Source organism: Petromyzon marinus, chromosome 18 (assembly GCF_048934315.1).
Source record: "Petromyzon marinus isolate PM22_M1 ecotype Great Lakes invasive population chromosome 18, UKy_Petmar_22M1.pri1.0, whole genome shotgun sequence".
In the NCBI taxonomy this organism is placed as follows: Eukaryota; Metazoa; Chordata; class Hyperoartia; order Petromyzontiformes; family Petromyzontidae; genus Petromyzon; species Petromyzon marinus.
In genome coordinates, this window is record NC_133684.1 from 2704787 (window position 1) to 2729049 (window position 24263).

The following is a 24263-nucleotide window of genomic DNA, read 5'->3' on the forward strand; positions in this document are numbered from 1 at the left end:
ACTCAGGCACGTTCGTTCGTTGTCGTCGTCGTCAAAGAGCGTGGCCTCCGAAGTGAAACTATATAACAGGCGACGTTTCGGAAAGCGGCTCCTTCCTCGGAGCTTTTTTGGCGGTGACCTGCACAAAGGTGGAAAGTTTCGTCGGCCATCTTACGTGGGGATACCCCTCCGTTACAGGGGAGGGGAAGGGTGCCCCCCCCCCCGCTACCGACCCACTGCGATGACGTCACGTCGCTTAGCAAACCAACCCCGTTACACATCCCTACGCAAGATGGCCTCGTGTGCGAGTCACTCGCCTCTCCCCCCCCCGTCAAGGCGAGCAGCCGTGCCTTCTCCATGCCATCTCCATCGAAACACGCTGGAACTATTAAACGGTAGGGAGGCGATCGGCTATCGGCCTGTTGAACGTGGGCACTTCTCGGGTGGGTGGTTAAAGGACGTCCGTGCGCTTCGTTTACGCGCGAGACGCATTTGCAGACGCCGCGAGGAGAGTCGTCTGGGTGGGTTGGTGATGCACGGAGAGCGATGACCGGACCCCCCCCCACCCACATCGCTGCAGCTGTGGCAATGTCCAAACAATGTCTCGTGTTGTTGTGTCTCACTGGCTAACGTTCAGCGGGGGGTTCTTCTTGCACGCGTGAATGTATGTACGTTGAACCTCTTTCGCACCGTACGTAGCCTACCGTGCTAATCGGTGGTGCGGGGATCAGACAAACTAAACTCAAAAAGCCCTAGGGGTTCGAGCCGCGGGATTTCCGCTGCAGTGTAAAATTATTGTTAAAAAAGACTCGAATATATTCATGTTTAATTATGCGTTCATGGCTTAGCGTTGCACGTCACCCTTGATAAATTGTCAGCAATACAATTCCTCGAAATACATCTGATCTCGCCAGATCTTGGAGAGCTCAGCAGTTTTCATCAATAAATGTGAGGCGTACATATACATGTAACGCTGGACTAATTGATACAAATTTAGGGGTTAGGCTCAATACATGCATGGAATTGTGCATGTACGAATCAATTATATTGGGACTTGTGCATATGTATAGATATGTTTTGTATTACCTCCATTTTGCAGTTGCAGAACAAAGCCGAAAGACCTTTTGAATCACAACCCACTTAATGTAACATGTCACTGATCTGCAAAAGGAGTGAAATGGGTTTCAATTCACAATATAAAATATTGAATTGTCGGTAGCTCTCAAGCATGGTTATAGAGATGGTATGGGGGGTAATTTGGGGGTAATTTGTCCAAAGCCTCAGATCCAAAGGGACCTCAGAAATGGCCCAAGGGGCCTCATTTTGCCTCGGGCTCCCAAAGAATGTGTGGGGCCCAGCGTTGTCGTTTCTAATGATTTTTTCTCTCTGGCTGCAGTGTCATGTGTGGAGTGGGTGGAGTGCGCTGGGCGTTTCGCACGGCGAACTGGCAGCCCACACGCTCCGACTGGCTCCTGGCCACTCGCTGCATTCAGGCAGAGGAGAGGCAGCGCGTCTCCGAATTCGTCTTCGTCGAGGATGCCAAAGCGGCAATGGTGCGTCGTGGATATTTTCACCGCCCCGTAAGGGACAGACTTCATTGGGGAAGACGGCTTTGTTTGCGTATTTGCACAGATGTTTAATATTGTGTAAAAATCAATAAAAGAGAGGGCTCCTCAACCGAATTCCATTGCTTTCAAATGTTACTTTCTCCCCACACACCCACTTTCAATTGTTTTTCTCCATTTCCGGTTGATGGGCCATTAGCATCATGTCCTGAGACTCAATGATATTTTGAGCTGTCAGTGAGCTGTGCACCACCCTTTATCAGAAATTAGAGCCTTGGAAGCTGCAGCTGTGTGTCCTGGGTCCCTCCTCCACCAGCTATAGTCAAACATTCTCCATTATCGGCACAGCCATCATCCAGCAGTGGATAGACAAAGGGCTCTTAACACTCATGATTGTCTCTTTAAAAGTTTCTTAACAGTATTTGCAACTGTTTTAAGAGTGACCTCTTGATTCCAGGCTGGCCGTTTACTTCTGCGGAAGGCGATCGTGGAGGTGTTGGGTCTGCCATGGGAGCGCGTTCACTTGGGCCGTACCGCCCAGGGAAAACCCGTGCTGCTAACCTCTGACCCTCACCCTGTTTTCGACTCTGAAAACGTCACGGAGCGTGGCCTGGACTCGGTTGAATCCCTGGGCTTTAACGTCTCCCATCAAGGGGACTTCACTGTGCTGGCTGCAGAGCTTGGACATACCATTGGGGTGGACATCATGAAACATCAGCTGAGAGGTGATGTTATAGTTGATGATACGATATCAAATTTCGCAATATGACGATTTTTCCCATAGGTTTGTAATTGTATGACTTGTTTTTTAATTATGTTTTGTGCTTTGATGTACATGTACTTTCAACATGAATAAAACAATATACTTTTGATTTAAAGCTTTCGTGACTGCAGGGATTCATATTCTTGGTTCCTTCGGTAAGGTCACGTAGAAGGGAAACAATAAAATAATAAAAATATAAAACAATAAAATTCTCACGACGTTTCGACTGCAACACACGCAATCATCATCAGGTGTGAAAACTACATTTCTTAAACTAGTTCACTGAACATAAACCTGCTATAATCCTCTTATTCTTTGTAACTTTAATTCACATGCTGTCAGTTATTTGAGATAAATAAACATAAATTAACTATTACAATCGGCTTATTTTAACTTGTAATGCAGGAAAACAACAAGCATGTTTAATGGGTGATATAATTGGGTTTGCTATTTCACTCATTTCTTGTCAGAAAATAAGATGAGGAAATAAAATGAGCAATGATAAACGGTCATTACTGTTATCATGGACCTTGTTGTGTACAATATATCATGGTGTAGTAATGTCGTGGCAATCTTAAAAAGAGATTTTTACATCACATGTCCTCTATACCTGCCTGAGATGGACCTGAGCACAGCACCTCATGTGTGGTAGGTGGACCTCACACAGGCACTTTTGATGGATATTCGCGTGTATATTGCATTGCCAAGATGTACAAACATGTACAACTAGGGCTTTAGGGGAAATGTTAGTTTAACTTTTTACTACATGTATTTGGGCAGTTTGGTTTGAAAATGGCATTTCTGACCAGGCTGTATAAACGCACACCATACCCTCAGTGTGTTGCAACAAATGCATTACACCCACATGGGTAACATTTTAATTCACAGCAGGCCGGCTGTAATGCTGTCTCTGAAAGCAACGCAAACTTTTAACAGCTGTGATGGATTACTCTGCCATTCCCATAACAAAGGTTGCGCTAGCTTGTATGTTGAGATTATAGTGCAAAAACATTAATCTTCATCAGCCATGATCTATCCAGTGCTGGATGAATGACTCCTTAAGCTGTTGCCGTCTCTCCTGGTTTTGTTTTGCTAAAATCCATCTTGCTCACGAGCCAATTTCATCACTCCATCTATGCAATGGACTTCTATTGTGCCGAGTATGTCCTTTAGGCTGCAACTCCGTTGTTAATATCTAGTGAGGACTATGCACGGTGTTAGACCAGAGGACGCCTCCGTTTTGAGACTAGGCTCAAAAGAAGGCTGTCTCTGGTGTGGACCAATCAGTTTCAAAGACAATGCATTTCTTTTCAGAGTGTGTTTATTTTTGTTTGCATTCTGACCACAAGTATTGTGGTTAATGCAGACATGATTCCTTGTAAACGGTGTCAGTTTGGTGTTTTAATATCTTCACACCTGTTTTGTTGCCAGAAAAAAGGGGAAACCTATTCTCATATTTTAGTACTGGCACAGGAGGTCTCATGATTTAACTTGTATATGTTATCTAACTCATGTGCTGCTCCTCCTATCTCTTAATTTAAATGCAAGCAAAGGCTTACCTTGGGAAAATTCACATTACCATTAATGGTTGTTAGCTGCCGCTGTGCATTCAACAAATGTGTTAGGAATTCAGCAGAGCAGAAAGTGATAGGTATTCTGAAGTTAATGAGTTCACATTGCTATGTGTTGATCTGTTTATATAAATAGGTGTATGTCTTCCTCTGCCAAATCACCTGGATTGCACCTGATCTCATGAGATCTCGAAAGCTAAGCAGGCTTTAGCCAGCATAGTGCTTGTATGGCTGAGGACTATGCACAAAACAGGTGTTATAGGCTCCTTCAGGTCTACAGTGCAGGCAGCAGAGAGCAATGCAGCAAAATCTATTATTGTTGTGTACTCTGTACCCACGTCTATTCACCCCCCTTCAATAACCTGCTCGGACCAGAACGGTGAAATAGGGTCAGATAACCCCCAAGTCCTGCAAGGCACAGGGAGGCCCTCGCCCAACAGTGAACTAACAAAAAGGCTGTAGATGTCTTGCATACCATAAATGGAAAACACAGGTGTTTGGAATACGGTGCTTAGTAAATGAATTGGCCTTGGGTGCAATTTTCAGTAAATTTCTTCTTGTTGAGATAATATCCCCCAATGCCGTTGAAATGGTTACATGAATGGCAAATGTAAGGAGACCGTATTTTTGGGAGGCCTTGTTCGGCATGCCCACTTTTCACTAGCCATGCCCAAACCTTGAGCAGCCTCTTCACTCCTTCCCTGCCTACTCTGCCAAGCCCGCCCACTTGTGAGTAGAGCACAAGGCTAAAAAATGTTAAACTGGGACAAAATCCAGATTTTCACGAAAGATTCGGAACACCAGGTTAGCCTCGAGCTAATCGTATTCTAATTTGCCGTGTGGTTCGACAGTGCTCGAAAACTTTGGAAGTATATAACACTGCTGTCGACTCTCTGCCCCTGTTTAAGTCCAGGCTCAAGATCTTCCTCTTTTATCTGGCCATGGTTGACTGCCTCGCTCTATAAATACGTATCGCCACTGTTTCTGTGCATTGGCTTGACATGCGGTCACATCCAGCACGTATGCACATGTACACTGTATTTTAGTAAGTACATACCCAACTGGGATCTCACAAACTATAATTCCTATCTCTCAATATATTGCTTATGCACTGTTTATTAGGTTAATTACATTTCCGTCTATGCTTCCAATGAAACTTTAAACCCGTAGTTTGGCCAGGTGCTATGGAAGCTCGGCTGGAGACGCCGATATTTGTGTAGGAATGAGGGAGGTAACAGCGGTCGCCGCGGCACAGTTGAAAGTCGGCATCATTTCAGGTTAATCCGTCTGCTGCCCCCTGCCACGTTCAGCGGTGTAATCTGGCAGTTGGCATTTGTCAGGAGCCCTTTCGTGTTTGAAATGACTTATCATACACTCAATATATACTCTGCAGCAAGATGGGAACCCTGAAATAAGTTGATTTATGGATTGCTTTTGGCGGGGTGAATTGTTTGAACCTGCTCGTCTTGCAGCATGTCGTCCCAGCATGGAAGGAGTTAATGGGGTGATAAAGTTCTGGACCGATGCTTCTCGATTCCATGCACCGTGGCATGTCCACCAACTTGTCTTATGGTCTCGTACAGACTATTTACATGATTCAATTGCCCTGATTTGGGAATCATGAGTAGATTTAAGAATGATATATTTTTTGTCTCACCTGTACTGTGTCCTCTGTCTTGTCTGCCTGATGCGTTCTGTCTTGTTCCGTCTAATTCGTTTCATTAGCCTAAACGTTAAAATTACATTTTAGATAATTTGCATGCAATTTGCGTAAATTAGAAATTCTGTAGTGATTTTTACCTGCCTTAATGGAGATACTTGCAGCTTATTAATCCGGTATATCATAAAAAAGTCTCCTATTAGGGGTAATGTGCATGTTACCAGTTTCAGAAGGGTTGGAGAGCTTCTGAATGCAGCTTATAAACATGTTTCAGGATCCAGTTCAAGGCCTTGATCCCATCATCTGGAGCCCATTGGCAATCACTTCTGGTTTCACCAGCCTCAATTTATTTACCACCCTGACCAATCAGAATCTTTCTAAGGCCCCTGACTCAGGAAGGCGAGGTCGCTGATCAAAGAAAATTACATGATCATCTCTGTATACATATATAAGTATGTTTGAATCTGAGAGTGCAATGAGCGACTACTGTATGTTGGTTTTAAAAAATAAAAGTCGCCCGAAGTGCTTTACTGAAAATGTTATTTAAGGAACTCCATGCCCACCTCACCAATTCATCTTTTAATTCTGGCTATTTCCCTAGTATTATGAAGCATGGACAAGTCGCTCCGCTCATAAATAAAACTGGTCTTTATCCCCTAGTTTTTAATAACGATCGAGACATTTATAAATAACGCGATCTAACCCAAAAACCTTTAATATGAATATTCAAATATCTCCACATCTAAGATCCTCCTTGGAAGGCTTGTTTTGAACTCAAAACTGATATCCTCCAGGTCTCCCAACTTCCGTGGTCTGCAATCGGCTTATCGACCAGCTCACTCAACTGAAATGGCTTTGGTCAAGGCAACTTACGATATCTTGGCTATCGTTGACCATGGATCTGCTGCTGTGCTCGCCATTCTTTGACTATAAGTCACAGTATTTTGTGCGAATGCCTTGATCATGACTTTGGTGTTTCCAGAATAACCCTTGACTGGATTCGGTCCTATTCGACTGCGGAGTTCTCCTCACTACCAGTAAATTGTCTTCTAGCGGTTCCCCAGGATTCTGTTCTCAGAGCCATCCTGTTCACCATTTTCATCTCCCCAATTGGTCGCCTCATCGAGAATCATGGCATTGGCTATCACAACTATGCTGATGTTAAACTTCATAATACTTACCATTCACCATCGCCGTCCGTTTTTTCCTGGTCTTACTGACTGCTGTCTCTCCAACGTTGGTTCTGGGAAAATGGTCTATTCGATCCATACATATCTGAGGCCATGACCATAGGCAGTTAACTTTCCTCATGCGCTCTACCCCTGATCTGTAAATAGCTGGATGTCTCAAACACAACAACCACCCAAATTAAGATTCTTGGTCTCCTATTCGATTGGAATCTGAGGTTCGACTTTTATTTTTCATAGATTGTCTGCATTTCCAATTACTATCTCACTGGGCAATTCGTCCTTTCCTGAACACTGTTGGCAAACACCATTGCCTGCTCTATTGTCGAATATTAGACTGGACACCACTGCAATGCACTCTTCTCCAGCATGTCTACAAAAAATCCCAGACGTCTCCGGCTCATTCAAGGCTGCCTTGACCACGCAGTGCTCGGCACGAGACGCAATCCCTTCATCCATTCCTCAGAGCATCTAAATTAACTTCACTGGCTTCCAGTTCAGCACCGCATCCTGTACAAAGTCACCGTACTATATTACGAAGCACACACATTCTGGGTCAATCGGCAAATTTATCTTCCGCCGTCTCATCGTACGTCCCATCTCGCAACCGCTGAACTGCCTCAAGCATGCTCATTGTCAAGTCCCGAGTGTCTCTGAGCAGACAAGAGGTGAACTCCGCTTCTCCGTCGTGGCTCCAGTCAGCTGGGATTCACTCCTTCACTCAACTCTTCTGCACATCAGGCATTGGAGTCGATCTCTTGTCAGAATCTGAATACCTTTCTCCTTTATTCTCACGCGCCTTTGAATGTCCTTTTAAGTAAAATTTCTGCGTGTTATACTTTTAATAATGAATGAATGAAGGGCTTGCCTTTGGATCATCTCAGACGCTGGAGGTAATTAAGCTGATGCATGACCATGCATCCATAATTGAACAACCAGGCATGCTGTGTTTTTTTGGCATCTATCTTCATGAAAGCATCAGGAATATAGCGTTGGCTTCGCATTTACGTGCCAATTTAAATGCATGAGGCACGTAGCATTAGTTACAAAACAACAGCTATTAGGACCAGTCCAAGAACACAGTTGGATGTGTTTCTATTTTTAGTTTGCTGAAAGTGTCATGTGCTCATAATATTAAAAAAGGTAGTGGATCTTTGATCAAATTTGGCACAATTTCGGTAATGCCATGATCCAGGGAACAAAATGTGGAATAACGGGCCAACATCTGGTTCATATACTATGCTGTGTTGGCTGAGTTTAAATGTTTGTCACATCTATGATGATAATAAATCACACTTGTTAAATGCCTTTTAACCCAAAAATCAATACAAAGCACCTTACAATAAACGTACGAATCATAAGCCATCACAACCGCACTTAATATTTATCATGCAGCTTTCATGATTAATATCTGCACGTCCTGTTCCTACAAGCCTTACAATATGCCCATACATCATGCATCATCTTCACACTCAAATAGTAACCGTGCAGCATTCAACCATTTACCACACACACATCCTCTTATCAGCAGCATTCCAAAAGGTATATATGTTACACATTAGGATATCACACTCAAAATAATAATTCAGCGTTTAACAAATTTACCACATCCTATTCTCATAACCCATGCGCATTTAGAAAATTACTTAAGAAAGGACCATGTTTTGAGTCCGGACTTAAAACCAAACAAGGGCACAACTAAAGCTGTAAACATGTGAAAAGCATAAAAAGTATACATTTGAATGTATACATTGAATGTGGTCATGAATAGATTGCCATTTTTGTTAAATTTAAGGTCGACAATCTATGACTTGTACAACATTTTTTTTGCAGCTCCTTAAAGACAGTTGTGCCGATGGGTAGACAGATGGATATTAGTGTCACGAGAGGGAATATATGTCTGCTCCTGCAATTTCCTTGGAGCACGTGGCCCGTGCGATTCGTTGACATTTCTGTTTGTCGCTTTCAAAGAGATGCCGCGTCGGCAAGAGCGTACACACCAAATTGCGCAAGCGACATGTGCATCCAAGCACAGCCACGATGACGCCACTTCAACGCTGCTGATGTTGTTGCACTCATTATTTAACCAGGAGATTAAATATGACCCGTTGAGACATGCATGAAACATTGCCTCTGTTGCAAGGGCAACCTGGGTTAATGCAGCCACCTGCATGCATCTCCCGTACCTCTGTATTACCCTATCATGTTAAACATTTGGGGCGTAACGATCCTTTGATTCATCAATTGATATGGATTCTTAAGCTCACGGTTTATATGATTGTTTTGTCATTCCATTTGTGGACGAGGGCAGCCCCACGCTTTGTGAGTCTTGGGGGGTTTACCATACTTCACCACGCTGGTCAGTGCGTGTTGGTGAAGTAGGAGCAGCATAGACATGGAACGTAGGGAGTACAATACAACAATGCATTTTGCTGCACTGCATTAATGACAAAGTCGCACCATACCCGCCTATACCAATCCAACACATATTGTGGTCAACCAAGCAATATCCAGGCTCAAACCTGCTTAGCCTCTTAAGATCTGACGAGATCGATTACATTTGTGGTGATTTGGTCAATGGGGTGCATGCCTTCATACGTGCATCGAATCGCATGTTTAGAAAGATGTTTTTAGATTTGTTTATGTTGTATGTAATGGGTTCACATGACCCCTGCATCTGCCAGAAGCTGCTACATTCACCACGGTGTTGAAATAAAGAATGTGGTATATTCTTGAAGGAAATCACAGCCCCAAATCGAGGAAAATTCGCCGAATTGCCACAACGGTGAATCGTTACACCCCTAATAAATGTAGTGAGACCCCAATGAGAGCCGCAGTCGGTGCACATGACTCCATGTCTCTTTGAAAACGATTGCAAGCGCAATAATGGGGCTTTGTGTACAGGCAGTATTTTTGTTAGATTTTGGGCAGATTCACTTTTGATGTCAAATCCAAGCGTAAAAATATAATTATATCAATATGTTGTGGTTACAGTTGATGCGTTGTAATTTAAATGCTGGAGCACGTTTTTTGGTTTGCGATGTATGTTGATGTCTGTCTTTTTATCTGACTGAGTTATTGTTATAAGATAATTAAGAACACAAATTTAAAGGAAAAATATAAAAATTTTGGTATTTTAAGGTCTTTCTTTCCTCCGATTGACAATATATGCAGCTATCAGAAAGTACATCTGCTGCTCAGTTTTATACTGTAATGGATGAATTTGACCAAATCACCTTTCGTAATGGTAATATTATTGACTGTACCTGTCAGCGAAATCTTACGCAGTTATTTCTGGCCCTCTTGCAAGTTCAGTTACGCTTCTGATTATGATGTAAATACTCAATTTGTATGCGACCCCATCCATATTTTGCAGAGAAAAGGGCGGCACTATGCCAGCTCCGCTTGTGTCCATTCCTGTCTTAGCGGAGACGGCTTCGTGAAATCCATCCCAGTAATTGCGACAGGCGCACAAATCCGTACATTCAAATGAAAATGACATCCTCTTTTCACCTACCGCCCCTCTAACGCCACTCTGTCCTGACTGTCCCTTGCATTCCAAAACCCCTTTTTTTGTTATTTCACTACACCGCTTACTCATCACACGCCCATTTCTTTCCCAAGGTCGGCAGACCACGGAGGAGTTTTTCAGACTGATGAGCCGGCAGTTCACGCCACTTGAGTGGAGAACCATCCGCAGCGGAGGCAGTGACTGGGAGAAGCTTGGGCTCTTCTACAGACACTGGGTATGGACGGATGCAGAGCCAGATCAGGCAAACAAGCTAGGACAAATCATGCTTGTCCATTAATTATCTGATGCTTTCCAACATGCGTTTGTCAACAAAACTGTTTAATTCGCAGCATGGAATCCAATGGATAGCTGTCAGGGCAACATATATATTTGCATATTTGCAAAGTCATTTTTGCTGTGGTTTGTGTTTCTACATTTTGGCAACTCTGGAGTCCTGTTACTAGTCCCTGTAAGGACTAAGACTTCTTGCAATGACTTAGACTTAGTCTTTGCAGTGAGAAAGCATGTTTGTAGTTGAGATCTAAGCAGGACTACATGTCCCATTGTTTAAGGGTATTATTACGTTTAATACCTTCTTAAAGTTCTGTTTGTCTTTTGTAGACAAAAACAGATGTGGATAGATGAGGAAAAATGCAGGCAGGGATAACGCAGACACATGCCTTAATGTAAAGATGTGGACATTGCCTTAGTGTCACGAATCCAAAAAGGCAGGCATTACGAATGTCTTAAGCATGCACAGCAGAATAAAATGTCATGAATTGTGTATTTAGCTGCTCCTTTAATTATTTAATGGGGCGGAACAGTGGCACAGTGATGAGTGCGCTGCACTGTGAACCTGCCAACCGGAGTTTGATTCCTGGAAATAACGAATGGGAGTGGCCGGTGATTCTGAACTGGTCCTGAACCTTTCTTCACAAACCTGCGCTGTTTCGGCATGAAGTCCGGTCAAAAAGTCCACATGACCGATGCGGTGTAGGGGGGCCATTGACGAATACTGTGCTCTATTGCCAAAGGGACTAAATTATGTGTTATTTATAAAAATGTTCTGAGCAACATTTATGTTTACAAGTAATTTCTGCTCATAAACAAAGACCAGACATTCTTCAAGCATACTTGTGGTAACAGTGCACAAATTGAAAGAGTGTATTTAAATCTACAAAATAAAAAAATAATGCTAAATGGCTTTTAAATTGTAGGTCATAATTAAGTGTGTGAAACAGTTGCTTCTAACAATGGATTACTTGGAGCTATGCACTATTAAATCTAGATTGAAAACTAATTTCTTTAAAACTGCTTTGTGTTTCGTTTGTTGTCCTTCCCACACGCCTCTGATTAGCACGGTTGGCTACGTATGGTGTGAAAGAAATTCAACATACGTATATAGACGGCGAGAGAAGCATTGTCACCCTGTGCTAAGCAGGGCAGCTGTTAATAACCGCTGTGCCTCGAGCTGGCCGTTTATTGAGCTTTATTGATTGGGCACGGGCCGTAAACTTTCCCCAGAGGAGACTTCAGGGTTTCTAACGTTTTGCTGTTACATCTGTATGTACGGCGCACAAGCCCGGCGTGTTTGTTATTCAGAGCACCCAGCAGAAGTGAATGCTGACTCCAAATGTTCCAATCTTCATTTGATAGAGGGGATTGAGTCCAAACACATATATAACCAGTGGCAAAACAAAGATTGTTTCATTTGTATGTACACCAGGCACGGAACGATTAATCATTTCATTAAGTAAAATCGATTGGCACGCTCACGATACACGTGTTTAATCATGCGTGTTTGAATCAATTATGTACAATATGCAAATGACATGGCAGTGTTACGTTAAGGGTAATGGAGTGAATGGGACAGAACTAATGAAAAACATTAACAAAACTTTACAAATGAGACTTAGAGCCATCGATTCTTGAGTAGAATTGTGGCCCTAGATTGTGAATATTCACAATCGGGAAGTGGAGGGATAATCGTCGTTACATATGAAATGTACACCATAAGCACATGTATAGCGCATGTCCTTTGTTTTAAGTTGGATAATAACTTATATGCAAACAGTAGTTCTACTATGGATATGCTCACCCTTGCCATAGATATGTGGAGTAAACTAAACTATGTTTGTTATATCAGGTAAGGCCTATTGAGCTATATAGCTCTTTTTCAGAAGCGACCTGGCCACAAATGATAGCTCAACGAAGTGGCTTATCATGTGGAAATGTATAGCAGCCAAATACTCTTAACACATGTTTAGAAATGTGGAGGTAAAATCCTAAGGACTCGGAGAAAAAATCCACACAACCACATGCAAACTCCAAATATACAGGCGTCAGGTTTGGGATCGTACCCACGATCTCATGTGTACCAGGCGAGGTAGTTAGCTTATGGCCACTACGAGACTATCTTCAGACTGTGCCTTCTCGTGTTCGTTTGTGCTGGAAACCAAAATGCCTTTTGACTGGTGTGTGCAAAAATACGTTAGGATATTTAATTCCTCAGCCTATATTGTATCAACTTACATGTTGTATGAATTGTCTTCTAAGCATGCCATGTATGTGTGTAGATCGTTAACGTTTTATTTCTTGGCGTTTATTAATTCGTTGCTTGTGCAATTCACAGCATGGTCACAGTTCTATTTGACAGATTATCGATATGTAGAATTTTTCAATGTTCACCCTAAAACCCCTTCAACAGTGAATTCACAACTTCTCGATGGCTATGCCTCTTATTGTTCAAACAATGCAGTTCAATGCAGCACACTCATAAAGCATCACCTCGTGAAGATAAAGACCCCACTGGATGGCAGGATTGAATGCTCCATTGTGACAATACAGTAATAATTTATGAGCAGACCTTAAACACGGTAGGACCAACACCTCTGCCGTGGCAGATCATTGTTATAATTCAGTAGGCTCACATGACATTGACTTTTCCAAGACAGAGGTTCTTTGTAAGCCATCTGGCTACCATGAGAGATTCGTTCATGAGGCTATCCACATATACAAGCAAAGAGACAATTTCAACCGAGAAGATGGATTCTGGCTTAGCAATCATTGGAAAGATTTGATAAACCATTTCAGGTCTTAATTGATTGTTCACGCTTACAGTGGCTTTCAGACAGCATACATTAATTTTTCGTCTCCCCCCTCCTCTTTTCGGAACATAGATAGACTAGTCCTTCTAAATAAACTGCCAAATCGCTGCGCGTGGCGCTGACGTTTTTTTATAAATAAATAAATACACCGTTTATAAATAAATAAATTTATGCAAACCGGAATACCTGATGACGACTGTTTGTGTTATGGTCGAAACGTCGTGAGAATTTTTATTGTTTTATATATATTTTATTATTTTATTGTTTCCCTTCAACGTGACTTTACCGAAAGAGCTAAGTATATGAATATAATTTATGAGCTGTTGAGCTCATTACTTTGAATTAAAAAAGCCTGTTTTGCGAGTAGTCTTTAAATTGGTAGGTGTGCAAGTATTGTGATTCAGACACACCAAGTGTAATCGATGAATAAGATTTCACGCAAGTAATGTGTTTCAATTCATGGTGACAGTAGTTGTGACTTGCTGCGATGCTGGCACAATGCCTCTTATCAGCTATACGGATGATGTCACTCATGACCCAGAAAATCCAGACGAGACTGCAAAAGCCAAAGAAAGCACAAGCAGGCTTCCAGTTGATGTTAAGTGGCATCAATGCCACAGCTGCCACAAAGAGACAAATATGTATTAAAAAAAACTTCCGTTGACTCAAAACGTGTTCGTTTGACCTTTCAGACATTTACACACATCACTTATGGTGAGTTAATCTGTTAAGATATAATATAATTTCCAAGCTGCCTATGCTCGGTGTGATTTAATGATAAAGCTGATAGAAATATTTCAAATCTGTGCCGAGCCATTCAGAATACCTGCAACGCGATCTATTTGTCCAGGGTCTGGATTTCTGACAGGTTAGCCTGGCACTTTTGTGAATTATGGTGCAGCGCTGTCAGACACCGTGAATTGAAAGTAGCTTTGGACGCATCTCCCACAAAACAATGTGCCGTGACTCATGTCGCTTCATTCACAACGGTTACTTCCTTGCCTGCGCCTGTGATCCCCCGTGCAGTGTCTGAAGGAGAGCTACGTGAAGGGTGTCGGTGTTGGACTCGGCTTGAACCTGCAGCGGATAGAGTTTCGACTGGGATCGCCGCGTGTCGACATGTCGGCCGTGACGCAGGACACCAGGCTCTTCGTTGACGGTGCTGAGGACACCGGGTGGCTCTTTCAGGTACCTACAACCAAATTCGCAGCGGTCAAGTTCCCGCATTTGCAGGGGAAGAATCCACAGCAGATATGTGAAGAAATGTTCACGGTTTATGGGGATCATTGCCCCCCAACCCATTACAGGTTGAAACATGTTAGATTGGCCTTTCAAACATGCGCCCAATCTCGCCAGATCTCAGAACCTAATTAGTTCTTGCGTGGTTTAACTTACCGGTGTGTGCCAGATTTTGCACGCGTGGGGCTGCGAGGCGACCAGGAGATGGCAGCGTTAAGTGTCACCCCCTCATGTGTGGAGGGTTTTCTCTAGTTCTCTGGTGTCCTCCCACACAAAGCCAAACTCTCATGGGTGAAATTGGCCAAACACCCCAATGTAGAACCCTCCCGAATACAATTCTGAGTGAGACTCGGTGAGGCTTTCACAGCTAAATAATTGGCATGATGATAATTGGTTTTAGGTGCATTGGAATTCGTGACTCTAGTCCTGTGTTCTCTCCTGCCTCTACCATGAAAATCAGCACAATATTTATTTCTTGATCTTTAATAAGTTTAGATTGTAAGCAAAAGTGTGAGTTGATTGTTTCTCTTTAAGCACTGTAAGGGAGGCTTACATTTTATCTTTGCTATGCCCGGCTTAGTTTACACCCCTTGTAATCTCTGGCTGAAAAGCTGTCTTGTGCTGTGTAATCCTCAAATAAAAATTGGTCTTGCTCAGAGATCCTCTCCCATAGAACTCTGTAAGCTTGGCCATCGGAATGATTTCCTCTGGGATTTGTCATTAACTCCAAATCCTCCTGTTCCTGAATATAACCAGCCTCATTGACACGGAGCACTCTGCTAGCTAATCTAGCCACTATGGGCAACGTAGCATGCATTAATAATTTAAAAAAACAGGGCCCGTTTGTAAACCATGTTGATTGGCTTCATTGAGCTGCCTTCTATCAAGTCTTAAGCAGACAGGGCCTATTTTGGAGATCGGTTGCAGTCAGATACCTGACCGCACTCTGAATTAAACACTACATTGTAATAATAATGTTTACTTTTACATAGCATAGTTTATGCAAAATCGACGAGGAACCACAGACAAGTGAGAAGGCAGCAGCCAGGTGGTGAGCCAGCATCAACTATTGCCCAAACTGTGCAGTCCTATATATATTAAGATGCTTTCAACCAACGAATGAGTGTTTATACATGTAGGAGGAAACCAGAGTGCCTGGAGAAAACTCCAGTGTGGGAGGATGAGACACTCTTTCCCATACAGAAGGGACAGGTGATATCTTAGTTTACATTTATTGAGCGCCTTTGATCAAGGCAATTAACATTTAAAAAATGATATCAGAAATAATTGATTGAGATGGCAGGCACGTGCAAGGGATTATGAATGAGTGACCACGATTGAGTAAGTAGGGGTTAGGAAAGCGGGGAGGGAAGAAATGGAGGGGCGGTGGGAGAGAAGAGGAAGATAATGGGCAATGGATAAGAGGTGAGCTTGAAGAGAGGAACGGGGAAGGAGGTTAAGGAGAGGGACTACGTAATATTCGTCTGTATTTGGCTGTATCGCTCTATGCCAGCTAGCCAAGGTGTGGCGCCCACGGAAAGGGAGTTTTTGTAACATTTTTCCAACCCACCAACTTTCACCTCCACAGTGCAGAATTATAGGAGTGCCCAACCACTGCCCGGCTAAATAGTAATAGTTTTGAAGATGGTGTCGAGTCGCAGATTGCAGAACAGCAATGGATTATTTAATTTATCTGTGTGGAACTGAGTGTCATCCATTTACACGTGGATTTTCACATGTGGGTTTTCACTTGATGAGTTTTTAAAAGACGTCACGTTCTAATTACGAAGTGGTTGTCTTGCAGGAGACGATGCTGGATGAATCCCACTTTGTAGCTGTGGCTGTGGATCGACACTCAGCCGTGTGCCAGGTGTGAATGATGTTTAATGTTTTTTTGGGCTATGTTCCCCCCAATTCAGTCTGATTCTGCTATTGATGTAATATCATGACACACACAAAATAAAAATTTAACTCGCACAAAGCATGCAATCAACACCATAGTCGAGAATGGTCCGTGGAAGGAGATAGCGTAGAACTGCTTCCGAGATATTTTTAAGTAACCTTGTATCCACACGAGAGGGCACTGCACTTTCTCGCCTGTCCTGCTCCAGAGAGAAATGATCATTGCACGATGTTCAAACCAATATTTCTTCTTCCTCAGCTGGTATTCATCATTAGGCCATGGTCAGTCCACTGCTAAATGAAGGCATTCCCAAGCTGTCACCATCTGTCATGATCCTGCCATTCATTTCATAGTAATCCACCAAATACCTCAAAACGAGCTGATTTTCAAAACAAGTGAAAAATAATAATTGTATATGTTTGGGGATATATTTTTTTTTTACAAATGAATTTGAACCCTGGATCTTAGCAGTGCCTGCTCAGCACTCCGACCTCTGAACCACCTCCAGGATGACGTTCCTTAATTGCGTGAATCGACTGTGGGGAATTTCCTTTGTTCCGTGGCGGTCACGTACGGCACAAAGCTCCCCCACGGGGGGGGGGGGGGGGGTGCGTCACAGCGTAAGGTCGCCTGGGGCCACGCATTTAGGCTTGGGCCGCCCTAACGGGATTAAGCGCCGTGACCCCGGCTCCCTCTGACGATTTGCATTGTGGCTGCCGAAGATACAATTTGTAGATAAATACGTAAACAACAGCCAACACTTTCTTCGTAGGTTAGTCACGATTTAAAAAAAAATATATTTTTTGACAACATAGCTTTTAGGGTTGCATTGCGTGTTGTTTTGGCACGATCAACTCAGTTGCTGAATCAGCTCAGTTGCTGAAGAAGCTCCAAGTGTGTGGAGCGAAATGTGAAATGATCACGCCCAACAATGCCCGGTACAAACCAAAAACACACCAGAGAGCTATGCTATGTTTCTTTTAAACAAACTGCTGCGATTGAACTAACAGTGCCATGGTCTAATATATATTTACTGTCTTTATGATTAGTATCTTCACTTTAAGTATTTCATTCTCATCATAAGCTATGATTAAACCACTGCTGGACCCTAATCTGATAGTCCAGTAATGCAGCAATCCTTATGGCATCTGCACGTGAGCTGATTTTGTCATTCAATCTCTGCGGTGATTGAGTGATGAAATCAGGCACATTCCTTCCTTTGGCTGTCTTTATTCATTGCCTGTGATATATAGGGTTATGGTGCATTGTCTCGTTTGTGATATAGTGCAGCTGACATAGGGTCATGCACAATTATACATTTTCAATATAAAAGTTAGATCAAAACAACGTGTATATGTAAATCATGTCAGCCATGGAATAAAAATAGAGTAGAGAATTCTGTTTTTTTGGGTATGTAAGGTATTTTTAGGTTATGGTGACATGGGGCGGACAGTGGTTAATGCACTGCACTGTGCACCCATTAATCTGAGTTTGATTCCCGGCCATGGCTGACATCAATTGTGAGTGAAATCCAGTCCTAAGAACCCCCCCCCTGCCCAGCGTGGTGAAGTTGTTCAAACAAGCCCCACAACAAACACTGCATGAGATGGCCTTCATCCAGCAGTGGATTAACAAAGGACGCAGAATATGAACTCATTTATTATTGCAACGTGTCTACAATTTGGATACAAGCTGAGTATGCAAAGTATTTTAAGCAATTTATTTTATTTTGTTGTGATACTCTGAGTTTGGGAGAATGCAATGTGAAATCCAGAAATGTTAAATGCTACTAAATGTGGAAAGGTGTTAACGGCATTACCGTATTAAACATCCCATTGAATGTACAGCAGTGTTTTTAAATACCTATTTTAATTACCGTGTTTCATTTGTCTTTTGGGAAACACAGACATCCAAAGGTCACAGGCGTAGCGATGAATCACCGTGCGTGCGGCCGTTCGTCTCGCTCACCTTCCAAGACCTCATGTCGACGGCTGCCCCCTTGTCCCTTGAAGAACCAGAATTCTGGGAAAATTTTCAAGCAAAAAATCTCAAAATGTTCGACACGTAGGGAGGAATAAACACAAACGTGCGTTCCCTTGTTGAGATGCGTTCGTCACCTGTTAGCGCTTTTCAAATCCAAATTATATTTTATTTTCGTGCCCCTCTTACAATCGGGTGGTGTGTTGAAAGCCTCCATACTTTTCTTATCACAGGTAATTAATGTGACATTCTTGGCTTCCTTTCACCATTGCCTCGGGATGTAAAAAAAATACCTTGCGGATAATTAGCAAGGTAATAATAGATGGCCACTGATTAGGCAAGTGCAGGATATGCTCTTTTTTAATTAGGTTTGTTTACCAATGATGGGGTTGCGAAAGAGGGTTACGGTTAGGTCCGTGTTAAGGTTAGGCTGAAGGAATGTGATCATTTACCAACTTTGCTATGCAAAGTGTCAAGTGCAAGCAAGAGCGAGTTGTGGTTATTTGAGCGTATTCATCAGTGGAGTAATACAAAACTAGAATTCTGTTTTTATTGGGTTACGCCGCCCATGGGAGTCAAGAGATTACACATGCTCAGTGACTTCTTTTATTGAGGCTAAACAGAATTTTTATTAAATGTTTTGCAGTCTGAGCTTTGTTCGAAGTGCACCGGTAAAATGTCAGTTCTCGGAAGGCAACGTTGATTTTGCAGTTTTGTTCACATGCCCTTGGATATAAATACTCCTGTGAATCAATTCTGCCGAGCATACCTTTTGTGTTCCAGCGTCATGGCTGAATTTCATAAGGGATCATTTCCAGAGGTCTGAGTTCTCTGCAAGCCTGTGGGACTTGGCTGCAATGCAGCGTGTCATTTATCTGGGTCGTGGCAGGCAAGGAGATAGTTGGCACAGTACACGGGAAGCTGAGTGCTATTATAATTAAGTTGTATCCTTTGGGGCAATGCCGATGTTTGTTTAAAAAATTTGTCACGTCGAAATTCTTCACCAGATGTCTGCCGTTCTAATAGCTTTTTTCATATTGCTGAAATAATAAAGCTGAAATGAAATGGAAGGCCTTTTATTCAATTCATAGTTAGATTGTCAATCCCTGTGTACGGTATATATGTAATGTTAAATGGAGACTACGAGAAGGAATTGGTCTTGAATGGTGCCTATTTAAAACACCTCCCTGCTCAAATGAGTTATGGGGCTGCACTCATCTCTTAGTGTCAGAGGCCCGTTTCTCCACAGGATGACCACTGGTTGAATTATCACACGGTTGTACTCGAGCTGACTGGAATTTGAACTGGAACCCATCTTTTGGTGACCAGAATGCTGATATCACAACACCATTGGTGACTAAGCTCTACATTGGTATGGGACCACTAGAGTAATTATGGTACAATGTATAATAATGACAATTTACAGCACCTTGTCAATCCACTGCTGGATGAAGGACTACTAGCAGTTGTGTAGGTCATGGGGGTTTGTTTGACCATATTTCACCACAGTGGTCAATTTGTGTTTGTGAAGGCGAGACTCGGCACTGGTTCAGATATCGCTCACCATTGATGTTACCCATGTCTAGGAATTCAGGATATATTTATAACGAAGGAATCCAATGAGCTATAACGCTCTTTTTCACAGATGTCCGGTAGTGGCGGATTACAAAGTTACAACAACAGACTATGAAAACACGATAGGAGTGCAAAGTATAGAAAAGGTAAGGAAATCATGAAAAAAATATTTTACCAGGTAAAGCCCACTGAGCTATTAGCTTCTTTTTTAGAAGCGACCTGGCCACAAATGATAGCTCAATGAAGTGGCTTATCATGTGGAAATTATAACTGCCAAATTATCTAAAACAACGCATGCTGTTGATTGTAAATGTGGAGGGAAAGCCACGGGGAAAGAGACATGCAAACTCCAAATATATAGGCGTCAGAGCCGGGATCAAACCCACGACCTGCATACCAGGCAAGGAAGATGATATCTCGCCACTGGTAGCCCTTATGAGCCCGCAAGGCCTAAAAATCGCTGACGAGTTGTCTACACGATTGCGGAATGCACTTTTAAAATGGCCACAAGCTCTAGACAACAACATTGAAATTAGGTTTCTGGCTTCATAGTTAATCACGGTTTCACTGCTATCCCTGTAGTACCTTACTAAAATCCTCATGGATGCATATTTAAGGAATGAAGCGATTCATAATTATGGACCACAGTAATCAAAACAACAGCAAGTGGTATAACCTTAAATCTTGACTTAAAGCTTTCGTGACGGCAGGAATTAATATTCTTTGGGTCTGTCAGTAAAGTAAAGATGACGACTGCTTGTGTTGCGATCAAAACGTAGTTTTTCATGTTTTTGTTATTTCTTTGAACCTATCTACATGACTTTACCGAAAGACCCAAAGAATATGGTATAACGTTGGCATAATTCCTTCGCATGCCATCTTTTGCATTAATAAAATGGGGTACTGAGAGATGTATTAAATGCTCATTTATACAACTTCTCTGCTAGAGTGAGGGAAAAAAGTATTTGATCCCCTGCTGATTTTGTATGTTTGCCCACTGACAAAGAAATGATCAGTCTATAATTTTAATGGTAGGTTTATTTGAACAGTGAGAGACAATAACAAAAAATCCAGAAAAACGCTTGTCAAAAATGTTATAAATTGATTTGCATTTTAATGAGGGAAATAAGTATTTGACCCCCTCTCAATCAGAAAGATTTCTGACTCCCGGGTGTCTTATATACAGGTAACGAGCTGAGATTAGGAGCACACTCTTAAACTGAGTGCTCCTAATCGCAGCTTGTTACCTGTATAAAAGACACCTGTCCACAGAAGCAATCAATCAGATTCCAAACTCTCCACCATGGCCAAGACCAAAGAGCTCTCCAAGGATGTCAGGGACAAGATTTAGACCTACACAAGGCTGGAATGGGCTACACGACCATTTCCAAGCAGCTTGGTGAGAAGGTGACAACAGTTGGTGCGATTATTCGCAAATGGAAGAAACAAAATAACTGTCACTCTCCCTCGGCCTGGGGCTCCATGCAAGATCTCACCTCGTGGAAATGCAATGATCATAAGAACGGTGAAGAATCAGCCCAGAACTACACGGGAGGATCTTGACAATGATCTCAAGGCAGCTGGGACCATAGTCACCAAGAAAACAGATGGTAACACACTACGCCGTGAAGGACTGAAATCCTGCAACGCCTGCAAGGTCCCCCTGCTCAAGAAAGCACATATACATGCCCGTCTGAAGTTTGCCAATGAACATCTGAATGATTCAGAGGACAACTGGGTGAAAGTGTTGTGGTCAGATGAGACCAAAATGGACCTCTTTGACATCAACTCAACTCGCCGTGTTTGGAGGAGGAGGAATGCTGCCTATGACCCCAAAAACACCATCCCCACCGTCAAACATGGAGGTGGAAACATTATGCTTTGGGGGTGTTTTTCTGCTAAGGGGACAGGACAACTTCACCGCATCAAAGGGACGATGGACGGGGCCATGTACCTTCAAATCGTGGGGGAGAACCTTCCTTCAGCCAGGGCATTGAAAATGGGTCGTGGATGGGTATTCCAGCATGACAATGACCCAAAACACACGGCCAAGGCAACAGGAGTGGCTCAAGAAGAAGCACATTAAGGTCCTGGAGTGGCCTAGCCAGTCTCCAGACCTTAATCCCTTAGAAAATCTGTGGAGGGAGCTGAAGGTTCGAGTTGCCAAACGTCAGCCTCGAAACCTTAATGACTTGGAGAAGATCTGCAAAGAGGAGTGTGACAATCCCTCCTGAGATGTGTGCAAACCTGGTGGCCAACTACAAGAAACATCTGACCTCTGTGATTGCCAACAAGGGTTTTGCCACCAAGTACTAATTCATGTTTTGCAGAGGGGTCAAATACTTATTTCCCTCATTAAAATGCAAATCAATTTATAACATTTTTGACATGCTTTTATCTGGATTTTTTTGTTATTCTGTCTCTCACTGTTCAAATAAACCTACCATTAAAATTATAGCCTGATCATTTCTTTGTCAGTGGGCAAACGTACAAAATCAGCAGGGGATCAAATACTTTTTTTCCCTCACTGTATCTTTGCCGTCTATATGCACTATATGAATATAGCTCAAAGAGTGAGTACTTGTAATACGTTATTAAGTTTGTTACAAACATTTTTAGGAATTGGCATCTCTGCCACTTAGTATTGATCGTTGCCATACAAGGGATATGGTTATTGTCAACCGTGACCTGAATAGCGGTGAGGCGGAGGGGTCTCAGCAGGCGAGTGTGGGGGACTGATGGTGCATAAAGTTCCCGCTCATCGTACCGCTCGCGAATTCTTAATCCACTCGCATTGTAACCTCCGATGAGCACGGTTGGCTACGCACGGTGCGAAAGAAGTTCAGCGTACGTGCGTACGTGCTATGCCACAGCGAGTGCGTGACTGGCATCCTATTCTCATTACGCCGCTGTCTTCTTACTTGAGCTCACGCGTGTCAAAAGGCGACACCGATTTGGGCATATGCTTCTGCTTCTGGCCGACATGGAAACGTGACTGCCACGCAGCACGCTTGCTAATCGGTGACATTCGCAGTGGCTCTTTTTTTTATGGATGTAGAATCTGCATTGAAATGTTTCACGTCAGCCACTGCCTGTTATCTTTCCGTCGGCTGCGTGCAGGATACAATATCTCTCGGAAAAAAATGTATTATACGCCGTACATTAAATCTACCGCAATGCAGTTTATCACCTATTAAAATGCTGAATCTTGTTTTTGATCTCACGTTTGGCCGCTTTTATAATTTCACAATGAATAAAACGCCGCTGAATGCCGGAACGTTTCGCTTACGTTTGTTTAATAAAAGCGTAAGATCCTGTCACATTTAAACCACCGAGTCGGTAATTAAAATCCCATAACGTCCCTGTTCGTTGTAAGTTGGGCTGACTTCAATTCATTTCAACAAATTGCTTTTTTGACATGGAAGTAATTAATCTGACTCAACGAAGGGTCACGGGCATGGCTCCGGCTGCATGGTGTATCGGGATTTATTAGTCGTGTAATGACCGAGGTCTTACCTGAAATTGTCTGCATCACCTGCCACCAGAAAAACCGTGGAGGAGTTTGTGCAGCCATGACCGGAGCTTGGAGCTACCAGTGCTGTGCACTTTATGCCCATAATACATCCTCAATATTGTAACAATTATTTACAGCCCTTTATCGAGCACTGCTAGATGAAGGCCTCCCCATGCCTACTGGACATCTGTGAAAAAGAGATGTATAGCTTATCGGATTTCTCCGGTATAAGTAAATATTGTGATTCTGAACTTGTTCGACCTTGCGGATTGTTTGGCAAATACTTAACGCTGGGCAGTGTGGATTGGTGAATGGTCAGAGGTGGGGCACGGACAGTTCCGATATCACTTGCCACTGACGTTAGCCGTGGCTGGGAGTCAAACTGGGTTGAGTTCTTAGCGGCATGTGCTTACCACTGTAACGTCTCGAACTCTCACATATTCATATATATTAGAATATGCACATATATTCGAATTGTGAGATTATCACAATAGTATTTTCCTAATGATAGTCCAGGGCTGTGGGATGATCAGCTTCCTGATCTGCCTCGGAGTACCTCTCTTTTTAGCAGAGCTGTACATTACTTAAGATATCACTTCCTCCTACTCTGTACACTTGCAAACAATGTGTTTTTTTAAATGTTTTATCCAAGTAATTAGTTTTTTTCTGAAAACTTAAACAAATTATTGTACTAATTGTGTCTCATTGC

The 24263-nt window shown here is 42.7% G+C and overlaps 1 protein-coding gene across 5 annotated transcripts; it reads left to right on the top strand.

The window, feature by feature from the left end:
* The first annotated feature begins 1 nt into the window (after nucleotide 1).
* AASDHPPT (aminoadipate-semialdehyde dehydrogenase-phosphopantetheinyl transferase) lies at nucleotides 2-23317 on the top strand. 5 transcript variants are annotated; one of them, XM_032956491.2, is made up of 7 exons: nucleotides 2-374; nucleotides 1376-1532; nucleotides 2002-2269; nucleotides 10350-10471; nucleotides 14370-14531; nucleotides 16387-16452; nucleotides 18392-23317. In XM_032956491.2, the coding sequence occupies exons 1-7, from the start codon at nucleotides 337-339 to the stop codon at nucleotides 18551-18553; spliced, it is 975 nt and encodes a 324-aa protein (XP_032812382.1). In that variant the 5' UTR covers nucleotides 2-336; the 3' UTR covers nucleotides 18554-23317. The 5 variants fall into 5 exon arrangements, with proteins under 5 accessions (XP_032812382.1, XP_032812383.1, XP_032812385.1 ...); XM_032956492.2 differs by having other exon boundaries at nucleotides 339-422; XM_032956494.2 differs by having other exon boundaries at nucleotides 367-500.
* Nucleotides 23318-24263: the final 946 nt, after the last annotated feature.